Raw genomic sequence first — 17500 nt, 5'->3', positions numbered from 1 at the left:
TACTAGCTGATGGAGTTAAACTAATTGGTGAAAGGAGGCTTAGAGCCGTGTCCAAAATTAGGCCGGTGGCTGCTCCTTGAGTAGTTTACACCCTGTGGTGTTATGCCACTCACAGTGGCTGATTTTGGAGTCCCTCTGGGCCTGGAGGCCCTGGCACAGAGAGGATCTGGGTGCTGGGCATAGCACCGTCTTGCTGCCCGGGTCTTGACACTCAGGCCACAGTTCAGAAGCATGTGCACCTCGCAGCCTGAAGATGTTCATCCTGTTAAAGGTCCTGTTGTGTATTAATTTTAAGTTGCAGTGTCTGCACTACAAGATGACACCACTAGCATTTTGATTAAGGATTTTATACATGAAAAAATTTTCATTCTCTGAGTTCCCAGAGACCTCCCCGATTGGTTGGCTGCCTGACCGGCAGCTGTGTCTCGGTGTCAGGGTAGGGGCTCGGGCAGACCAGTGTGCCCTGTGCTGTTTTCTCTGTTACATGAGCAATTAGTGGAGCTTTTGACTCTCAGGAAAGCCAAGGCTCTTCATAACCAAAAGGAAAAAGGGCACTTCAGTGGATTCTGCTCATTTCCCTTTGATTTCAGGAGAGTGCAGGAGGCCCAGGGTTCAGGGCCAGGAAAAGCAACAAGGGCTGCCCTCGACAGTGCTGAGCCGCTGCAGTTTGCTTTTTCCCCCAGATGTGACATAGGCCTGGGAAAAGAAGTTCAGGAATACGCTCCCCCCCACCCCAGCGGCTCACTCAGGTTGTTCTCTACTCATTTATCCTGAACGCTTCCTTCACTGTTAACATCTGCCTAAATTATGGGGCAGAATGTCCACTCATTAAAAAGTGGACAAAAATTCACTTGTGTCTTCGCTTATCAATAAGGAAACCGTGGGTGACAGTCGGGGGCGGGGTGTTGCCGGCCACTGAGACCTCTGGGGAAGCAAGGAGGCTGCAGAAGTGGGTGGGTGGGGGGGCGCAGGAGAGCCCCGCCCCCCCCAAGGAAGCTGCGCTTGTTAGTGGAGCCAGAAAGTAGCCGTGGGACTGTCCAGCTCCCAGGAGGGGACTGTCCCAGGTCTGCTGCAGGTGGGAGCTGCGTCCTGACCCAGAGGCCACCCACAGTGGCATTTGCCTGCTCCCAGATGGAGAAGCCCTCTAGTGGGGACAAGTGGGACCGCGCTCTTCTGCCACCAGCCCCAGTCTTCTCCCCTTGGACCCTAAGCTCATGTGGACCTGTCCCCAGCAGAAGGGCAGTGAATTGGGGGAAGCCAGGGGCTTCCTCATGGCCCCAGCAAGGCCATGTGAACAGAGGAAATGCCTCTGTCTTCAGGGACGGGGTTTGACAGCAAGCAGAGGTGACCTTTGCACATAACCAGACTGGGCCTTCCTGTGGGTGCTGAGCTGCCTGCCAGGTAGAAGCTGGTGGTCCTTCCAGATCATCCATACCCTGGGAAAGTTGCACTTGAGAAGAATAAGCCTCCACTCCAAGGTGGCTGGGGGACAGGGGCCTTTCAGTCCATCTCCTCTGCTGTCACTCCTCCAGCCTGCCCACTGCCATCTGTATAGACCTGCTGTACTCTCTGCTCACACTGGGGTTTTGATAATTCTCTACCTTTTTTTTTTTATATAATTGCAGAATCATAAAATATTTTAATTTCAAGGTTAGCAATTTTCTCTTGCATACTTAATTTATAATTAGCTGGTTTATAAACCTGTTCTGCGAATATAATTTTACTGTTGCCAAATGTTCTTCATGAATAATTAAGGGCAAATCCCTATTTATCAAATTATTAATATACCTAATAGCCTTGTTTTCATAAACAATGCACTGGAGTTGGGTTTAAAGAAAACCTTCTCAGAGGGATCTTGTGTTGGGTTCCCACCGTGCGGGACCCGGGCTGGTGTCTGCACAGAGGGGTGCTTGTGCTTTGTTGATGTCATGGCCCCGGCCTTCTTTCCCCACAAAAGCACAGGTATCAGTAGCTACACAAACACAATGGCCATTCACCACCAGGCCTGGGCCTCTGCAGCCTGGTGAACAATGTTGTTATTTGTTCTACCAGTTCACCAGGAGCATTTTTGGAGGAAATGTAACAGATGAAACCATCCTTTCAGCCTTTAAAGACCCCTTTAACTCTACTCCATCCACTCGTAGTGTGCCGTTTCAAAGCGAGAGAAGCAACTTTTATGTGCAGGTTTGACCGTTGTGGATGTCGAAGGCCATGGTCTTGGCCCCTTGGACAGTGGACCTGGATCATGTAAGCTTCAGGACCAGGGATGGACGAGAAGCCTTAGTCTTCTGGCAGGGAGGAAGGTGAAGAGTCACTGAGGGTGGGAGACAGATACACAGTGCTCCTCCCAGGCTCTTGGAAATTTCATTGGGGCCAGCAGAGCTGTTCTCTCTTCTTCAGACCCAGACTTCAGGTCACTCCCTCAGGAAGAGGAGGTCCCAGCTAACACCTATCAATAATTTGAGCAGTCGGATGACAGGCAACCCACCAGGCTGATTCTGGGCACTCCTCTAATCACACTGTAGGGTGTACCTGCAGAGCATCCTCTGGGTTCGGTGGGCCTGGTGTGTCCCTGCTGGGCGCTTCAGGGACCGAGTCTTTCCAAAGCCTGGGTGCGCCCATGGACAGCCTGCTTTGAGCTTGCTTATTACTGTTCTCCAGGCTTCTGGTCAACACCCTGAAAGGAGATAAGGGCCTCGGCGTCTCTTCTTGGGGCTGGCATGTATGAGCCCACTCGCCATGTGTGACTCCTGTGTATGATTCATTCCAGAGCAGTTTTAGTCCTCATAAAATATTCATTTTGGTTGTGCAGGGCCCTGTAATTGCCATCTCTCACCCTGAATTATTTATACCTTGCACAGACTGACAAAGCTTTGCCATGCGGCCCTGGATGAATCAGAAACACGGATCTTTGCTGCCAACTGCATTATAGTTTCACAAAATATGGCCCCAACGTCATTCTGGGCTGCCTCATCTCTAAATCCAGCTTTTCTTGATTTGACATTTTCTTTACTCCTCCATTGTCTTAGTCAGGCGGAAAGGTTGCCTCTTAACTCCGAGCAGCAGCCTTCTTGCTGGTGTTAGAGCCGCTGTGCTTGAGACAACTAATGTATCTTTATTGCCCTTACTTTTTTATGCTCGGTAACAGGACAGCGCCCGGGCTCACTTTAGAGCCATATATTATACATTAGCCATAAAATGATGCAAATAGTCCTGAATACTCTTCAAACAGATAGTGGAGATCAGCCTGGATCAAGCTGCTTGTCACAAAAACAGAAAATGAAAGGTGACGTGAGAAGTTGGGCCCAGTGGCCTGCTCCCTGGCTGCAGGCTGCAGCCGGCCTGGGACAGCTCCCGGTGGAGCTGGAGACTTGTATGGGCTTCTTTGTGAGCAAGGAGGCACTCTGGGCTCCTGATCTTGGCATCCTAAATGCGTCCATTCACCGGCCCCTCTTCCCGGGGCTGTGCTCACCCTGCGGTCTGCATGCTGCAGGGACTCTGGCTGGCTCTTCCTGTGTCTGCACTCCAGCCTCAGGACTCCTCCACCAGGGGCTCGAGCCTATGCCTGCCTCTCACACCACTCCCCTGCACCCCAACCCACAGGCAGCCCGTAGCTAGCAAGGAGGACAGGAGGATCCCATCCGGGGATGAGGAAAACCACGTCCATGGGGGGGCAGGCACTGGCGGGTGGAGCCAAGCTCCCCACGCCCCTCCCAAACCAGAAAGGAGAGCCACCCATTCGGCTCTGAGTGTCGGTGGCACTTGATTCTGAGGGGAGACAATGACGACCTGCAGAAACCCCTTGAAAAAACTCCCGGTCCCGCAGGGATGCAGAGAAGATGACGTGTGAGCTTCTCCAACTGGAGCTGCGTGGTGTTGTGGGGAGCCGAGCAGGGCTTACCGCGATTCTAACACCTTGGTCCTTCCCTGAGCCACAGAAAGGGATTAATTTATGGCTCCTGGCTCATCAACAAAGGGAGGTGAAGAGAGGGGCTCGGTGCTGTTCCGAGTAATGGATGACCTGTACACACATTTCTCTTGTATATGTTGACACGCAGGAGTAATGAAGGCGAGGCTTGGCGCACATGTGCCCCTCATTAAGCTGCATTACCTGCATTAAAACTAATAATTGCCACTCAGAGCTGCGTGCCCATTAATCATTTATAATGTTTTAATAAGTTTTTAATCAGGACCTAAAAGGCTAGAGAGCCGGCATAGGCAGGTTCGACACTGGTGTCCTCCATGCATGCACAGGCTTGATTTAAAATGTGATTTTTTTATTAATAATTCAGCCTACGAAGAGGATAGTTCTTAATTAAGCAGGCTGGTGTGGATGGGGGGAAATGTACATTGGATCAGGAAAAGATTAACAAGCTCCTTCCCACATGGAGGTCCGGAAAAAATAAAAACAAAACCCAGCCCTGCACTGGTTTTGAGCATGAGCTCGGTGGCCAGCAGAGGCCAGGATGGCCAGACAGACATCGCCGTTATCTTCAGATCCCCCAAAACACACACCCGGATGGCGGGAGAGGTTTGAAATCCTGAGTCTGGATGAACACAGGCGCTTAATCTCTGCACAACCTGTGAAAGTCTCCCCTGGAGCTGGCAACGAGTCAGGGGTGCATCTGATGGGAGCCAAGTGATGCTGGCATTTCCCTTAAATAAGGAGCTTCGTGATCAGAGCTGGCAAATAGAGCAGTGTCCGGAGGGAGTGAGGAAGCTGTTTTAATGAGCCCGCAGCGAAAGACAAAATACAGACTGATTGACAGGGCTAGTGATCTGCTGGGGAAATAATGTCAATGCTGCATCGCCCATTAGAAATAGAGAAATAGGTAAAGGGGGAGAAGAAAGATAGGCACTTGAAACAAGCACCCCAGTGTAAATATAGTGCACTTCACATTTCTTTTGTGCTGTGCAGTTGACTTCTTTTAAACAGATAACCTTATCAAAACTATCACGAAATATCAGGAACTGTTACAGAAAACACTAACTGGAACTCTGACAGCCAGCCGAGGAGGGCAGCCAGCAAAGCGTGGAACTCTGGGATGCGCTTGCTATTAGGGTGTCTGCCTGGGTTGTACTTATCTGAGCACATTAAAACCACCCGGAAAAGTTTAATGCAAGTCATACAAATTCCCCCAAACGGAGCCCTCGGCACGGGATCTGCTGTGGAAGTGGCTATCGAGCTGGCCGGCAAAGCCATTACACCCCATCAGATCTCTTTGGCATCATTTTAATGAGAATCATTGCAAAAGTACAAGATCATGGTATCTATAAGTGCCTCTTGACAGCTGCTGCTGAAATTGTGATGAAAAGAAAAACCATTATAGCAGAAACTTAGCGATAAGGCCCTTTGGAGGAACGGTGGGGCCTGGTACGGCTCTAGACCGCGAAGGGTTAATTTTCTAAACCTAATAATGTTCGATAGTGAGGTATTTGTCAGGAGATAAAGAAGTGATAGAATCTGGGAAGTGGGTCCCTTGGCGATTGTAGTACAAATATTGTTAATGCGGTGTGGTTACTACAGCGGAGGGAAGTAAAATAGCTGGGGTCCACTAGAGACGGCTCTGCTACACTAGAGCAGATTCCCCAGACAAAGGCCAGCAATTGTTGAACTGCGAGTCAAGCCGTGGATATTTCCAAATCCTTACACATCTACATTTACATGCAGGATATCATGCGTGCCCGGGGAACGCCTCCCGTGGAGACCAGGTCCTCCCAGGTGGGCCGTCAGCCCACCCTGACCTCTCACCTGGGGGGGGGGGCGGGAAGGCCCCCGACAAAGGAGATCTGGCCCAGCTGTAAAACTCAGCTCTGTCACCCTCTGCCCCCGCCCCCGTCATTATGACGTCATGCAGGCACTACAAGTCTATGAGACCCCTAACTTGAAATGCACAAGAATTTAATAAGTCTGGTGTTAAAGCAATTTGTCATGGCATATTTGAAGAATAAATCAGACTAATGGAGCAGATTTTTCCTCTCGTATGGCATTAAAGAACGTGAGCCCAGTCATCGCTAATGGCAGGAGTGAGAGAAAAAGAGAGGCCTGACATTAAGACCCTCGCATTTTGGAAATCCGATATGTATTGACCTGTGTACTGCCTGGTGCACAGATCTGATGTCAGCAGAATGTAGTCCGTGTATGGGAACTGCTCATTACAGGTCTGTGAGGGAAGCACACCGTGCAGCGCCCGGCCGATCGGCTAGAATTGCTCAGGATCAATACTCCAGCGACTGATGGCCGGGCGTGCACACTCCACAGCTGCGGCCACTGCTTTCAGGGACTTCCCAGTAATTAGCAGGACCTCGAGGATCACTCTGTGGCCACTCTCTTATCAGTCAGGGAAAAGGCTCTTAAAGGCTCTATCTTTTAATTTGACTCTTAACTATTTCATTTCAACAGCAGAGTAAGGGCTGCAGCCACCCATCCCCAAAAGGCCTGCCAGTTCTACTCTTGCCCTTGCCTGCTCCTCTGGGGTGAGACTTCCTTTGTAAAGGAAGTGAAATTGACATAACATGAGATCAACCTTTTGGAAGTGAGCGATTTGGTGGCTGTGGGGCCATCGCTCCCTCGTTCCAAATGCTTTCTTTCCCCCACCAAGGAAGCCCCGTCCCCTGGAGCAACTTTTCCCTGCACCACCAGCAGCTGGTGAGGTCTCAAGCTGGACCTCCTGTGTGCACCTTTTCTTGTCTAGACTACTATGCATCAAAATAGCAGTAACTAAAGATGTGAGGACTCGATCTGGACCAGGCTCCTTGCAGCCTGTGGAACCCTGGATGCTGTCACCAAACAGTGATTCACACGTGACGCTCTGGGGTTTTGATTGATGAGCTGAAGGCCTACCGCCTGGTTTGAGTGTGCTGCTTATTAAGAGCCCCACTTTAAAACTGAAAATCAAGCCCCCATTTTGTAAAAGATACTGATATTTTTCATTCCAGACTCAGATTTCCCATGTTGCCCACGTCGAGGGCCAGGAGCGAGGTCGCGCCTGCTAGGACAGGCTGGAACTTGGGTAGGAACTTGGCTCTGTGAGAAGCCAGGGCTCTTTGCAGGGTGTGCGGCCACTCAGCAAGCAGAGTCGAGGCCATGGCACACCACTGACCCTGGCTCTGCCTGGTGCCTTTCCTCTCGGCCAATCAGGGTCACTTCTTCTGGCGCTAGGACTCACACTTTCAAACAAAACCAAGTCCTGAAAGAGCCTAAACGTTGACAATTAAGAAATGAAAAAACTACTTAAAAAACCCACATAGAGGGGTGCTGAGAGGTAGGGGACTTCCAACAAGGGTCATGTGCAGGAGGCGTGGTTCAAACAGTACCAAGTTCCCTTGTCCCCCTCGGTCACCAGGGTGCACCCGCGGAGCCTCTGCACTTCTGAGGAACCCATCCATTTCTCCTTTGACCAGAGGGAAAGAAATCATTATTGCATGATTAGTGGCTTCGCTTAGGTAAAAACATCAGTGGCCGGGAGGGCGTGGGGCCGGGCCGTATTAATTACCTAGCGCTCGCTGGCAGGATGATCTTATCAGTGACGTGGCCACTGGAAGGCTGCAGCTCTTCACGGAAGTGGGGAAGTTCCGAGCTGCCTGGGCGCGGGCGGGAAGGATGGTGTCAGATGAAACGCAGCTCATCAGCTTTTCCCTGACAAACCAAATTCATTCCTTATGTAATTGATAACGGCCTTGGCCAATTATTTCACACATTACAATACACAGAGGCCCCCTTTGCAGGTTTTGCAGGGCTGTAATTAGCTATGCTAATATCCCCTTTATTGGCCCTAATATTGCTCAACACCTTTTGCCATCCTGGAGCCCACTGGAGCCCCGTGGCCTGTCAGGACCGCTGATTATTGAGAAGGATAGCTTTAATCAAACATAATTGCAGTTAATTTTTCTCTCCTGCTCTCTGTTGCCAGCGTCTAATGCCACGGACTCCTTGATATTCCATTAAATTACAATTAAACAGCCTCCTTTGTCTCTGATTGTCCTGAACAACACCACAAAGTTCTGTAGCCGTTTAAAGGAGAGCTGTTTGGTCCTAATTGCCTGCTAGCTCACAAAGGGCCAATTTACACAATGCCCATGTAGAATTTAAACAGTTCATAATGTAATGGATATTACACAGGAGCCTAACACTACAATTAAAATGATTTTCATCAGATAGAGAAGCTCTGGCTAATCAGCTTCATAAAAGTAAATATAAATGAACTAATTCATAGTTTAAACACACAGACACGGAGCTGACTTTGAAATTGGTTGTGGGGGGGGGGCTCGCCCCTCATCCTGTGGTACCTACACTGGGCTCTGGTGCCAATGCTGGACCCGTTATTCGTTTTAGTCCAGTTTAAATCCTCCTGGGCTGGCTGCCACCCTGCACGCATGTGGCGACTGGAGCTGTTTGTTGGGACCCTGATACTGAGGCCGGGGTGACTGGACTATCCCTTCTCCATTGGGAGCAGAGGACCACACTGGTCCAGCAGGACAGAGGAAGGGAGGGCCTGGGAGTTTCCAGCTTGAACTCCGTGTAATCAGGTGTAATCAGGCCCCCTGCCCCTCCATCACTGTCCTCTCAGGTGAGGGTCCCCTGCCTCCCACATTCATCATTGGGTGCTCAGGAGTTAGAAGAGGAAACTGCCCGCACCCTGTGCCCTAAGACAGAGAGCAGTGCCACAGGACATCTCCCTGGTGCTCGGTGCTGTGGGAGAGGAACCCCATTTCTTGAGTGATAGGACCATGCCTCCCTGCTAGTAACAGGTCCTGAGAACTTTCTGGGATTCTGTGAGCTGTTTCCGAGTAGAACATTACTGGGGAGCAACGGACGTGGAGCAGTTTGTCTTTAGCCGCTGTCTTCCCCTCTGCCTGGGAGAAACAAGTAAATAAAGCCCATATTTCAAGCTTGATTTACTCTGGTACCTACTGTGAAAGATGATGACTCTTTAGGGAAATAAAGACGGGGTCAGGGAATTAGTGCACATAATGGTCATTTTGCTGTCGGGCAGCAGATGCAGGGAAACACACTGTACACAATTAAGCATAATGTACTAATGACAGGTTAGAATTTTTATCGCCTCTTTGCGATCGAGCAGCAAATCCATGTTTAGCAGTAATAAAGAGTTTATTGGTGCTAAAGCCAAAGATTTTCTGACATAGGAAGGATTTTTCCTTTCATAACAAGAGTATTAAACCCTTTGTGTCCTGGACTCGGGAAGTGAGATATGTAAAGTGGTTGTCAGATATTTCTTAGGAGAAAGCCAACTGGGGGGTCATGGAGTAAAGGACTGAGGGCCGCTTGACTCTGCCTGCCGGGCCTTCAGCCTCCTCATCCTTCCCGAACCCTGCAGGTGTGTCTGGCCAGTACTTGCTGTGCCACCTCTGCCTGCGAAGGCTTAGTGGAGAGCCCCAGGGACATTTCCAAAACGCAGGTAGAGGAGGAGCACCAAGCCCCTGGGTTCCCTGCGAGTCTTCCTCTGTCCTACAGAGGTCGCAGCCACCTGGCCAGGAGTCTGGTGACTGTGTGCTTGATCTCACTTGAGTCACTGGGGCCTCTGTGCTTAAGGACCCTGCTCTCCAAGGGGATCTGGGGATCTTTCTGAAGTACTTGCCCTGCCCTTGGACGGGACAGCCTATGATTGCCACATCGAGAGGGAGGGGGCAAGTGTGCGTTCCTGTACGGTGGACCCCGTGGATGCTCCGGACACTTACAGGCCCAGCACCCAACTTCCTTGTTTAGGCCCTGGGGGCCTCCTGGCCATCAGGGCTGGGGCGAGGGCTACCTGGGATATCTTCCAAACCCACTCTGCTCTCTTAGAGGTAACAGGGTGAACTGGCTAACCAGACATCCAGGAACTTAAGGTACCATCCTCTGAAGGGGGAGAACATCTTTTATTTTGCACAAAAAAGCTCTCACTGCCAGCTCTGTGCAGGTACCTCTGTAGACGAGCCGCTTCCCGGGCCGGCGCCTGCTCAGAAGATTAGCCGGGTGTAATGTGGGGCGTAATTGCACCGCGTGGCTGTCCCCCAAGTGAAAACCTAATTGCCTGACAGGACGGTAACTTTGTGGCGCCCTCACCTTGTTAGGCCCTTTCTGATGCAGTTCAAATGCAGTGTGGCCGCAGGTGCGCCTAATTTACCTCGCCGCAGAATGTGTGGAGTTTAATTGCACAGTGGTTGTTAGGAAAAATTGGTGGGTGGAATATCAAGTGACTTGCCGTGGCTGATGGCAGATGGTGTTAGGAGGCAGTGTGAGCTAAGTGTATAGGTGAGGTGAGTTAATAAAAGATGTAAATTCTGGCCTAAAATAGCGAGGCCTCACAGTATGTAAGAAAATTTAATTAAATGGCCACCATTCTTTCCCCCATCGACTGGGTTTTCCTCTGCCACAGTCAGGAGTCTTCCAGGATATGTTGAGGTACCAGTAGAGAAATGAGCCTCTGTCTACGGAGTCTGCATTTCTGATACTGTAACTGCCAACGAGGAACCTTGAACACCAAACATCAAGGAAATCATGTGAAATCTCATAGAACATTAATCATCACCAAGTAGGACAGATGATATTTTGGGAGAAAACAGAAGATTTTGGGTATAACCTTGCTGGAAAGGATGCTCTGACACCCGAGGATAGGAGATGTGTCACCAGAGTCCACTTGGGCTTACAACAGAAGTGGCCTTTGCAAGAGGCATTGCACAGGGAGAATCCTGTCTCCCCATGGGTGGTGGCACTGCCCGCTGTCTGCCCATTCGGACCAAAAGCCAGCACATCTGCATTTGTACCTGAGCTTGCAGGAATGGGGAGGACAGCACAGTGACGTTTTTATAAAAAATATATTTATTTATTTATTTACTTATTAGGTGTAGATGGACACACACAATGCCTTTATTTTTATGTGGTGCTGAGGATCGAACCTGGGCCCTGCCCGTGCTAGGCGAGTGTTCTACCGCTGAGCCACAATCCCAGCCCCCACAATGACGTTTTTGACACAGCATCTCTACTTTGTCAGGACTCCTGAATCTGACTTCCACGGACACCAGGGGAGGGCTTGGCGGGAGACGGAGCTAGGTCTCGAGCCTGGCCTCGCCACTCCCACCTGGGATGCTGCCTTGCGCCTGTGCTCAGCTGGAGCCAGTTTCCTGACCACACCAAGAATTGTGAACTGTACCCTTCACTCAGAGACCTTCCCCAGAAATCATGTCACTCCATAATCCCTCTTCTTGAGTGTTATTGAACTTTTAACATCTGTTTTTAAAAGTTCATTTGCCTACGCGGGGCTGTCCTCTAGAGCTGGATTGCCAGGTCAAGATGTAGCACATTCAATTGCAAATAAACAGAACTTTTTATAATATAGGTGTGTCCCAGAGCATAACAGAGTCATTTGTTTCCTATCCCAAATTCAAATTCAACCAGACGTCCAGTGTTTTATTAATTGAAGACAGAGCCCTGTCTGGGACGATGCTTTCCCAAAGGGTAATGGCTGGTTGTGTGAAGATCCAGGCGAGAGAAGGCCAGTCCAGTTTGGGGATCATGTGCCAGGCACATGGCAGCCATGGCTCCCACGCTGCATGCACAAGAGTCCTTGTGCTAGCTGTGGACTGGGCACCCTGTACCCTGGCCTGCACCTTCTCTTAGTATTGCCCACTTCCAGGGCAGCCAGATGCAGCCATGAGTGGTCTTCACTGTGCCATGGCACAAGTATTTTTCAAAAGGTTGGTCTTATGTCTGATGATTCTAACTATCTGTGTTTTGTGTTTTTGTAGATTCTTCCTAAAGTTTTTCCTCAAGTGCAATCAGAACTGTTTGAAGAATGCAGGCAACCCTCGGGATATGCGGAGATTCCAGGTATGCACCCCAAGGGCAGGCAGCCTGGCTGGCTGCTCTTGTAGTATCTGAATTCACTGATTTTGCAGTTGTTCAGAAAACAGTCTATAGTTCTCCAAGGGCCAGTAGCAAACAAGACTTACCTCATTTGAAAACTCATGTGACTAAAACACTTTAAAAAATGATCTGGTGTCTTCAGGGTGCCAGATTCATGGAGCCCAGTCATGGTCCACAACAGACCTGATGTCAGCTCTGAAAACGTGGCCGTGCCAAAGATCTTATAGGGATTGATGATCAATTGATTAATGATTGGTTTTCAGCTTGGAAAGAACCATATGCAAACTTTCAGGAAATCTCAGGGTCTTGGACCCTCCTCATAGAGAGGTCTGCCCCTGCCTAATATAGGCCTCTGCAAATTTCAGAATGCTTTCCCAGCCCCCTCTACCTGTCCCGGAGGTTTGCTTTTTCCAACTTTGTCTGTTTCAGCCCTGGCTGCTGGTCTCTTTCTGGCCCAGGCTAACTTCTGTCCCTGTTGTCCTGGGAGAGGATTTTGCCTATAGGAGAGAAGGGAGTGGGCTAAGTTCAGGGACCAATTAGTTAGAAGAGTGTTTGTGTTTTTCTTGCCTTTGTGAGTGGTCAGGGGCTACATCAGGGTAAAGGATTATTTGGCCAATTTGCATTAGATAAATATTCTGGGCTGGAACACAGAACTACGGCTGGTACCTGCCAACCAGAGAGGAAGTGGGTGGCTGATGGGAGTGAACACTAGATGGATGAGTTACCTAGCAAGTCTTGTTTGGGACATAGACTGCTTTCCATCAAATAGCTCAAAGTGTTTTCAGGAAGCTCATAATGCTTCAGTCCTTTAGGAAAGCACATGGCCTCTGTGCCTCCTTGCAGCTCATCAGGAAGGCAGGATCCCTGCCCCTCCCTCCGTGCCCACAGTGGCCTCTAGCCAGGGAGTGATTCTTGCACACTGTTGCTCCCTGTTTTTCATGCACAAGGCTCCACAGGGCATAGGTGATTTTGATCCATCTAAACAGAGTGGAGGTCACACTGGGCAGAGTGGCCGCACCTTCTTTGTCTCACAATTGACCCAGCATAGCATCAGTCACGGCAACCTCAAGGTTGACCGTGGAGCTGAAGTGCCTAGGAGGACTTCCTCTGGTCTCTAGTGAATCTTCCTGCCTCCTGGAAGGTTTAACTGGACTTAGGCGTATGTCAAGGTTCTTAGGATGCTCTAAGCTGGCTTCGGCACCTTCCCAGGTGCTTGGCAGAGCTGGCCCAGGAGGAAATGCATAGCACGGCGTGCTTTCTCTGCTGAATGGCCCTGTTTTCCCTGGTGATGGGCCTAAATAAGGATGACAGAACCAAGGTGGTGTCTTTAATTTTTATTTTTACCACTTCTTGTTTCTTTATTAACATATGGCCTAAGAGCTTAAGAAGGCCAAGTCCCAGCCTCAACATTAGCGGTCTGCATCATGCTTTGGGGATACGTTCAGGGAATTTCTTTCATGCCCAGAGAGGGCCTTCAGGTGGACCCGAGGAGGGCACCTGGGTGCCCAGGAGCAGCCCTTGGCTCCTCCAGGCCTGGCCCCAACATAGTGGCACCAGTGTGCCCCTGCCAAGGCTCCAGAGGGCAGTGCCAGTGTGCACAGTGGTGGCATCCACAGCTGGAGGCTCAAACGGCCTAGTGTTGCTGAGACCCCTGGGACCCTGGCAGGCCCAAGGGGAGACAGTGTCAAGGAGGCTCCCCTGATGGAGCTCATACTGCCCCCACTTCACGATCTTCTGTGGGACCTGAGGTTTTTAAAAAGCCAGTTACCCATGCACCCATGCATTCACAGATGTGCAGCCATGGCTTCTGTTTTGTCAGGAGTTTTTTTTGTTGTTGTTGTTTGGTTTTGTGGAATTTTTTTTTTTTTTTGCATGCTAGGGTAACTTTCTACCACTGACTATATCCCCAACCCTTGGCTTCTTTTTTAAACTCTTAACAATACTATTTACTTGGGGCTGGGGATGTGGCTCAAGCAGTAGTGCGCTCGCCTGGCATGCATGTGGCCCGGGTTTGACCCTCAGCACCACATACAAAAAAGATGTTGTGTCCGCCAAAAACTAGAAAATAAATTAAAAATTAAAAAAAAAAACAATGCTATTTACTTGTCTTTAATCACTTCTATTCATTAATTTGAAAAATTTAATTCAGTTTATTTAATTATTAATAAACTTTGTTTTTATTAGAGCAGTTTCAGATTTAGAAAAAAGTTCTTTAGAAAGTTAGGAAAGCTCCCCAATGTCCTGGTTGCCTCTCACAATTGCCCCCTGATTGACATCTTTGACATAGTGCTCTTTACATTTGATGAACCAACACTGATGGTTGTTACTTACCACCACCCAGCGCAGCCTTGGCTTGTCACAGTTCATTGTACCTGGATGTCCCTGCTCGCTGCCTCCTGCCATGCAACTTTCTAGGGTAGTGTGGCTCCAAGACCTGCCTTGTCTGCCCAGCTGTGGCACTGAGCCCGACTTCTTCCCTGCCCACCCAGGCTCAGGCCCCAGGAAGCCCACTGTGAGACCCAGTAAACCTGGCTTGCGCTCTAGCCACTCTGGAGGCAGCACAGCACAGGGACCCACTCATTAAAGAGAAGGTCAGGGCCAGGTTGAACTGTGTGGTTTCCTGGGTCCATTGAGGCGTACTGTTTCTGAGATACCTATGACAGGCTCAGCTGGGAAGGTAGGTGTGTGGCACCAGCAGGAGGCGTCTGAGGGTATAAGGAGCCCTGACCTGTCCTCTCCCCCAGGGCCATCCTCTGAGCCCCGCCTAATACTGGAGCCACTCACTCCCACAGAAGAGACAGCACCTGCCCTTACCACCTTCCCATGAACTGGAGGAAGAATTCAGAACACTTCCGCCATTCACTCTCAACTTGGTCTTTTCAGAGGCAAAAATGTTCATTACAAGACATTAAATGTAATTGTAAAATTGACTTAGGGATCATTTGCTGATAAAATGTTGGGGAGAGGATGGGTCCTGATTTATGAGACCCTTTTGGGGCAACTGTGAATCCTTACAGCTCTTCAAGGGAGGCTGGTCTCAAGTGAACTAATTTAAATTAGATAAACTATCTAATCAATAAGTGAACAGATCAATCCAAACAGGGACTTTAAAATGAGTGGCTAGAGGGGTGTTTCTGAAGCTGATGGTGACAATAATATTTTTCTGCATTGAATTCACTTGTTAGCATAATAAGAGATTAAACTGTAATTAGCGGAGCCAGTCTTTGAAAAGACGAAATCCTGAGTCAAAACAAAACAAAACAACCCACCCCTATTACCAAAAGAGCTGTGAGGGCCTGATGGTGGGGTTCCAGGAGGGGGTCTCCTGTGCTCTGCAGTATCTGCGGGGGCTGCGCTCCCTTTGCCAACTCCATTTTCAAATCCACTTCGTCTTCGCAGGTTGTTGTATCGACAACAGTCAACGTGGACGGCCATGTGTTGGCCGTGTCCGACAACATGTTTGTGCACAACAACTCCAAACACGGGCGGCGGGCCCGCCGCCTGGATCCGTCAGAAGGTACGGCCCCTTCTTATCTGGAAAATGGTAGGCACATGCTACATGTACTCTTTTATTTGCGATGCTTCTTTTCCTTTGCACCATTCTTTATGTCGACTCACGTGGAGTTGCTCTCACCAGGCTGTGTGTCCCTTGGGCCTCCTAGTGGTGGTGGCGGGTCCCCAGGGGGCCAGGCCCCGGGCTTGGTCTCCCTCTCCCTTTGTTAGGTGGTCACCTCACCTGCCACAGCCTTCATGTTCTTGGTTTGTTTCTAAGCTTTCTTTTGCTTACAGCTTATCTTGCAGTTTTGATTTATTTGGTTTTATTTTGGCTGTTGGAAGCTCCCATCCAGAAGCTCATCCCCAAATACTTGGCTCATGCTTCCGTGGGTGGTTACACCCTGCTCCAGTCAGCTCAGAAGGCACTGGGAGGACCACTTGCTATCCCTGGGTGGAGTGTGTACACACGTGTGTGTGTGTGTGCAAGTCAGGATGGGGCTGAGGGTGAGAAAAAGAGCATAAAATTTTCTTTTTTCTTGTCAAATGCTTCCAACTGAAGGACTTCTTGTTTTGCTTGTTAAAAGAGAATTTCCTTGAGAGGGCAGGTAGGGACAAGTGTCCTTGGATATTGGGAGTCAATTTCAGCAACTCTGGGCCTGGGTTGGGCCTGACATCTAGCCCCTCAGCCTGTCTTTTCCTGCGGGTGTTTGGTGCCCACTACTTTCCCATCCCTGCAAATCAGGAGCCATTTCCTCCCTCCCGTGTCCCATAGTAATCATGAGATGTTGGTCAGTCTGAGTCATTGATAAAGCAATGTGAGAGTTTTGAAAAGTGAGTTGCAAACCAAACAGCATAGTGAAACCCGTTAGAGCAAAGAGAGTGTCCAACCAAGGCTCAGGGTAAATCCTGCACCCGAGGTGGTGGATTCAAGAGCCACGCTGCCCAAGTGGGGCAGCTGCAGAGGCAGGGAAATGAATGAAGCTGTGCAGATTGTCACAATGAAACACGATTCAGATGTGGAAACTGGAAGCTGATCTATGAATCTGCTGTGGTCCACAAAAATAAACTAATTTGTTTTTCTACATTAATGACTAAGGTATAAGAGAACAAAAATATAATAATTAAAGGTCGCCTTGAGCATCAGAGTCATTAGAGGCTGTGACGTATTGTTTATCTCCTTCCTATGCACTGAAGGTAGGTGTGTGTTTTGCTTAGCAACCATCACTAATGAGGCTCACAATTAAGAAGGTTGAATCCCCGGTCCTCAGCTCCTTGCTTCCCCAGAGAGCTGGAGCTCGCAATGCGATAGGTTCAAGGAGGCCTCCTCAGCCCTCTGGTGTTAGGTTGTCGTCTGAGTCCAAAATCAGCCTCCTCTAATGAGCTATTATGATCTGAGCAAAGTACAAGTATTTATTTTTGTAAGTAGCATGAAAAAGCATTTGACTGTAAGCAGAAAAGTAGCATTTAGAAAAATAAAGGCCACTAGTGGGTACCTTGGAGATAAAACCCAGCTAGTCAAAAGCTATTCGTGGAAGGAAGCAGCCTTGCTTGGGATTTTTTTGTTTATCAGTATTTTGTCAACACTTGGACCAAGTTACTTTCTTGCCAGTGATTGCAGTGCCTTTTCCCACCCATTAAAGCCACAAAAATCTTAAAATGCAAAAAGTGACTCAGAACCCTAGTGTGCATGTGGCCTCAAAACCCCTCATTGGTGGTGGGGTGCTCCATCCCAACTAGCAGCCGGGCACGGTGCCCTGCAGGAGATGACGGGGCTCCTCTGTTGTTGCCATCACTTCCTGGAGAGGTGACACTTGGGAAGCTCATTTTAAGGACTGTCCATTTCCTTCTAAGAACCTCTGTGCTGCCTGGTGCCCGGGTAGTGTGCACTGGATGGGGTGCTGGCTGCCAGTCCGTCCTGTGTTCTTCAAGGAGAAGGCACCCCCTAAACCACAGCTCTGCGCTCCTGTGCAGCCTCTCCCGGCTAACGCCTCATTATCCAATCATCTCATATTCACCAGCAGCGTGTGTACACACTTGCTGATGGTTTCCAAGTACACTAATTCCCCCTGCTGCTGCGGTGGATGCCTGCCACCGCGTCCTTTGAGCTCACAGAAAGCGAGGCAGATTATTTACAGTATT

At 49.5% G+C, this 17500-nt stretch overlaps 1 protein-coding gene across 12 annotated transcripts in view; it reads left to right on the top strand.

Moving 5' to 3' along the window:
- Ebf3 (EBF transcription factor 3) overlaps positions 1-17500 on the top strand; it is a 116760-nt gene that overhangs the window by 65461 nt on the left and 33799 nt on the right. For 8 of the 12 annotated variants that reach the window (XM_058580754.1, XM_058580753.1, XM_058580751.1 and 5 more), the window contains exons 7-8: positions 11749-11830; positions 15266-15410. In XM_058580754.1, the coding sequence (XP_058436737.1) occupies positions 11749-11830; positions 15266-15410 (227 nt within the window). The remainder of the gene's footprint in view (positions 1-11748; positions 11831-15265; positions 15411-17500) is intronic. The other 4 variants (XM_046448867.2, XM_046448866.2, XM_046448865.2 and 1 more) reach the window with 1 other exon arrangement.

The sequence above is a fragment of the Marmota monax genome, unplaced genomic scaffold (assembly GCF_021218885.2).
Source record: "Marmota monax isolate L192 unplaced genomic scaffold, Marmota_monax_Labrador192_F-V1.1 WCK01_AAM20220418_F8-fsc00076, whole genome shotgun sequence".
NCBI classification, from domain to species: domain Eukaryota; kingdom Metazoa; phylum Chordata; class Mammalia; order Rodentia; family Sciuridae; genus Marmota; species Marmota monax.
This window is presented reverse-complemented; position numbering and strand designations above follow the sequence as displayed.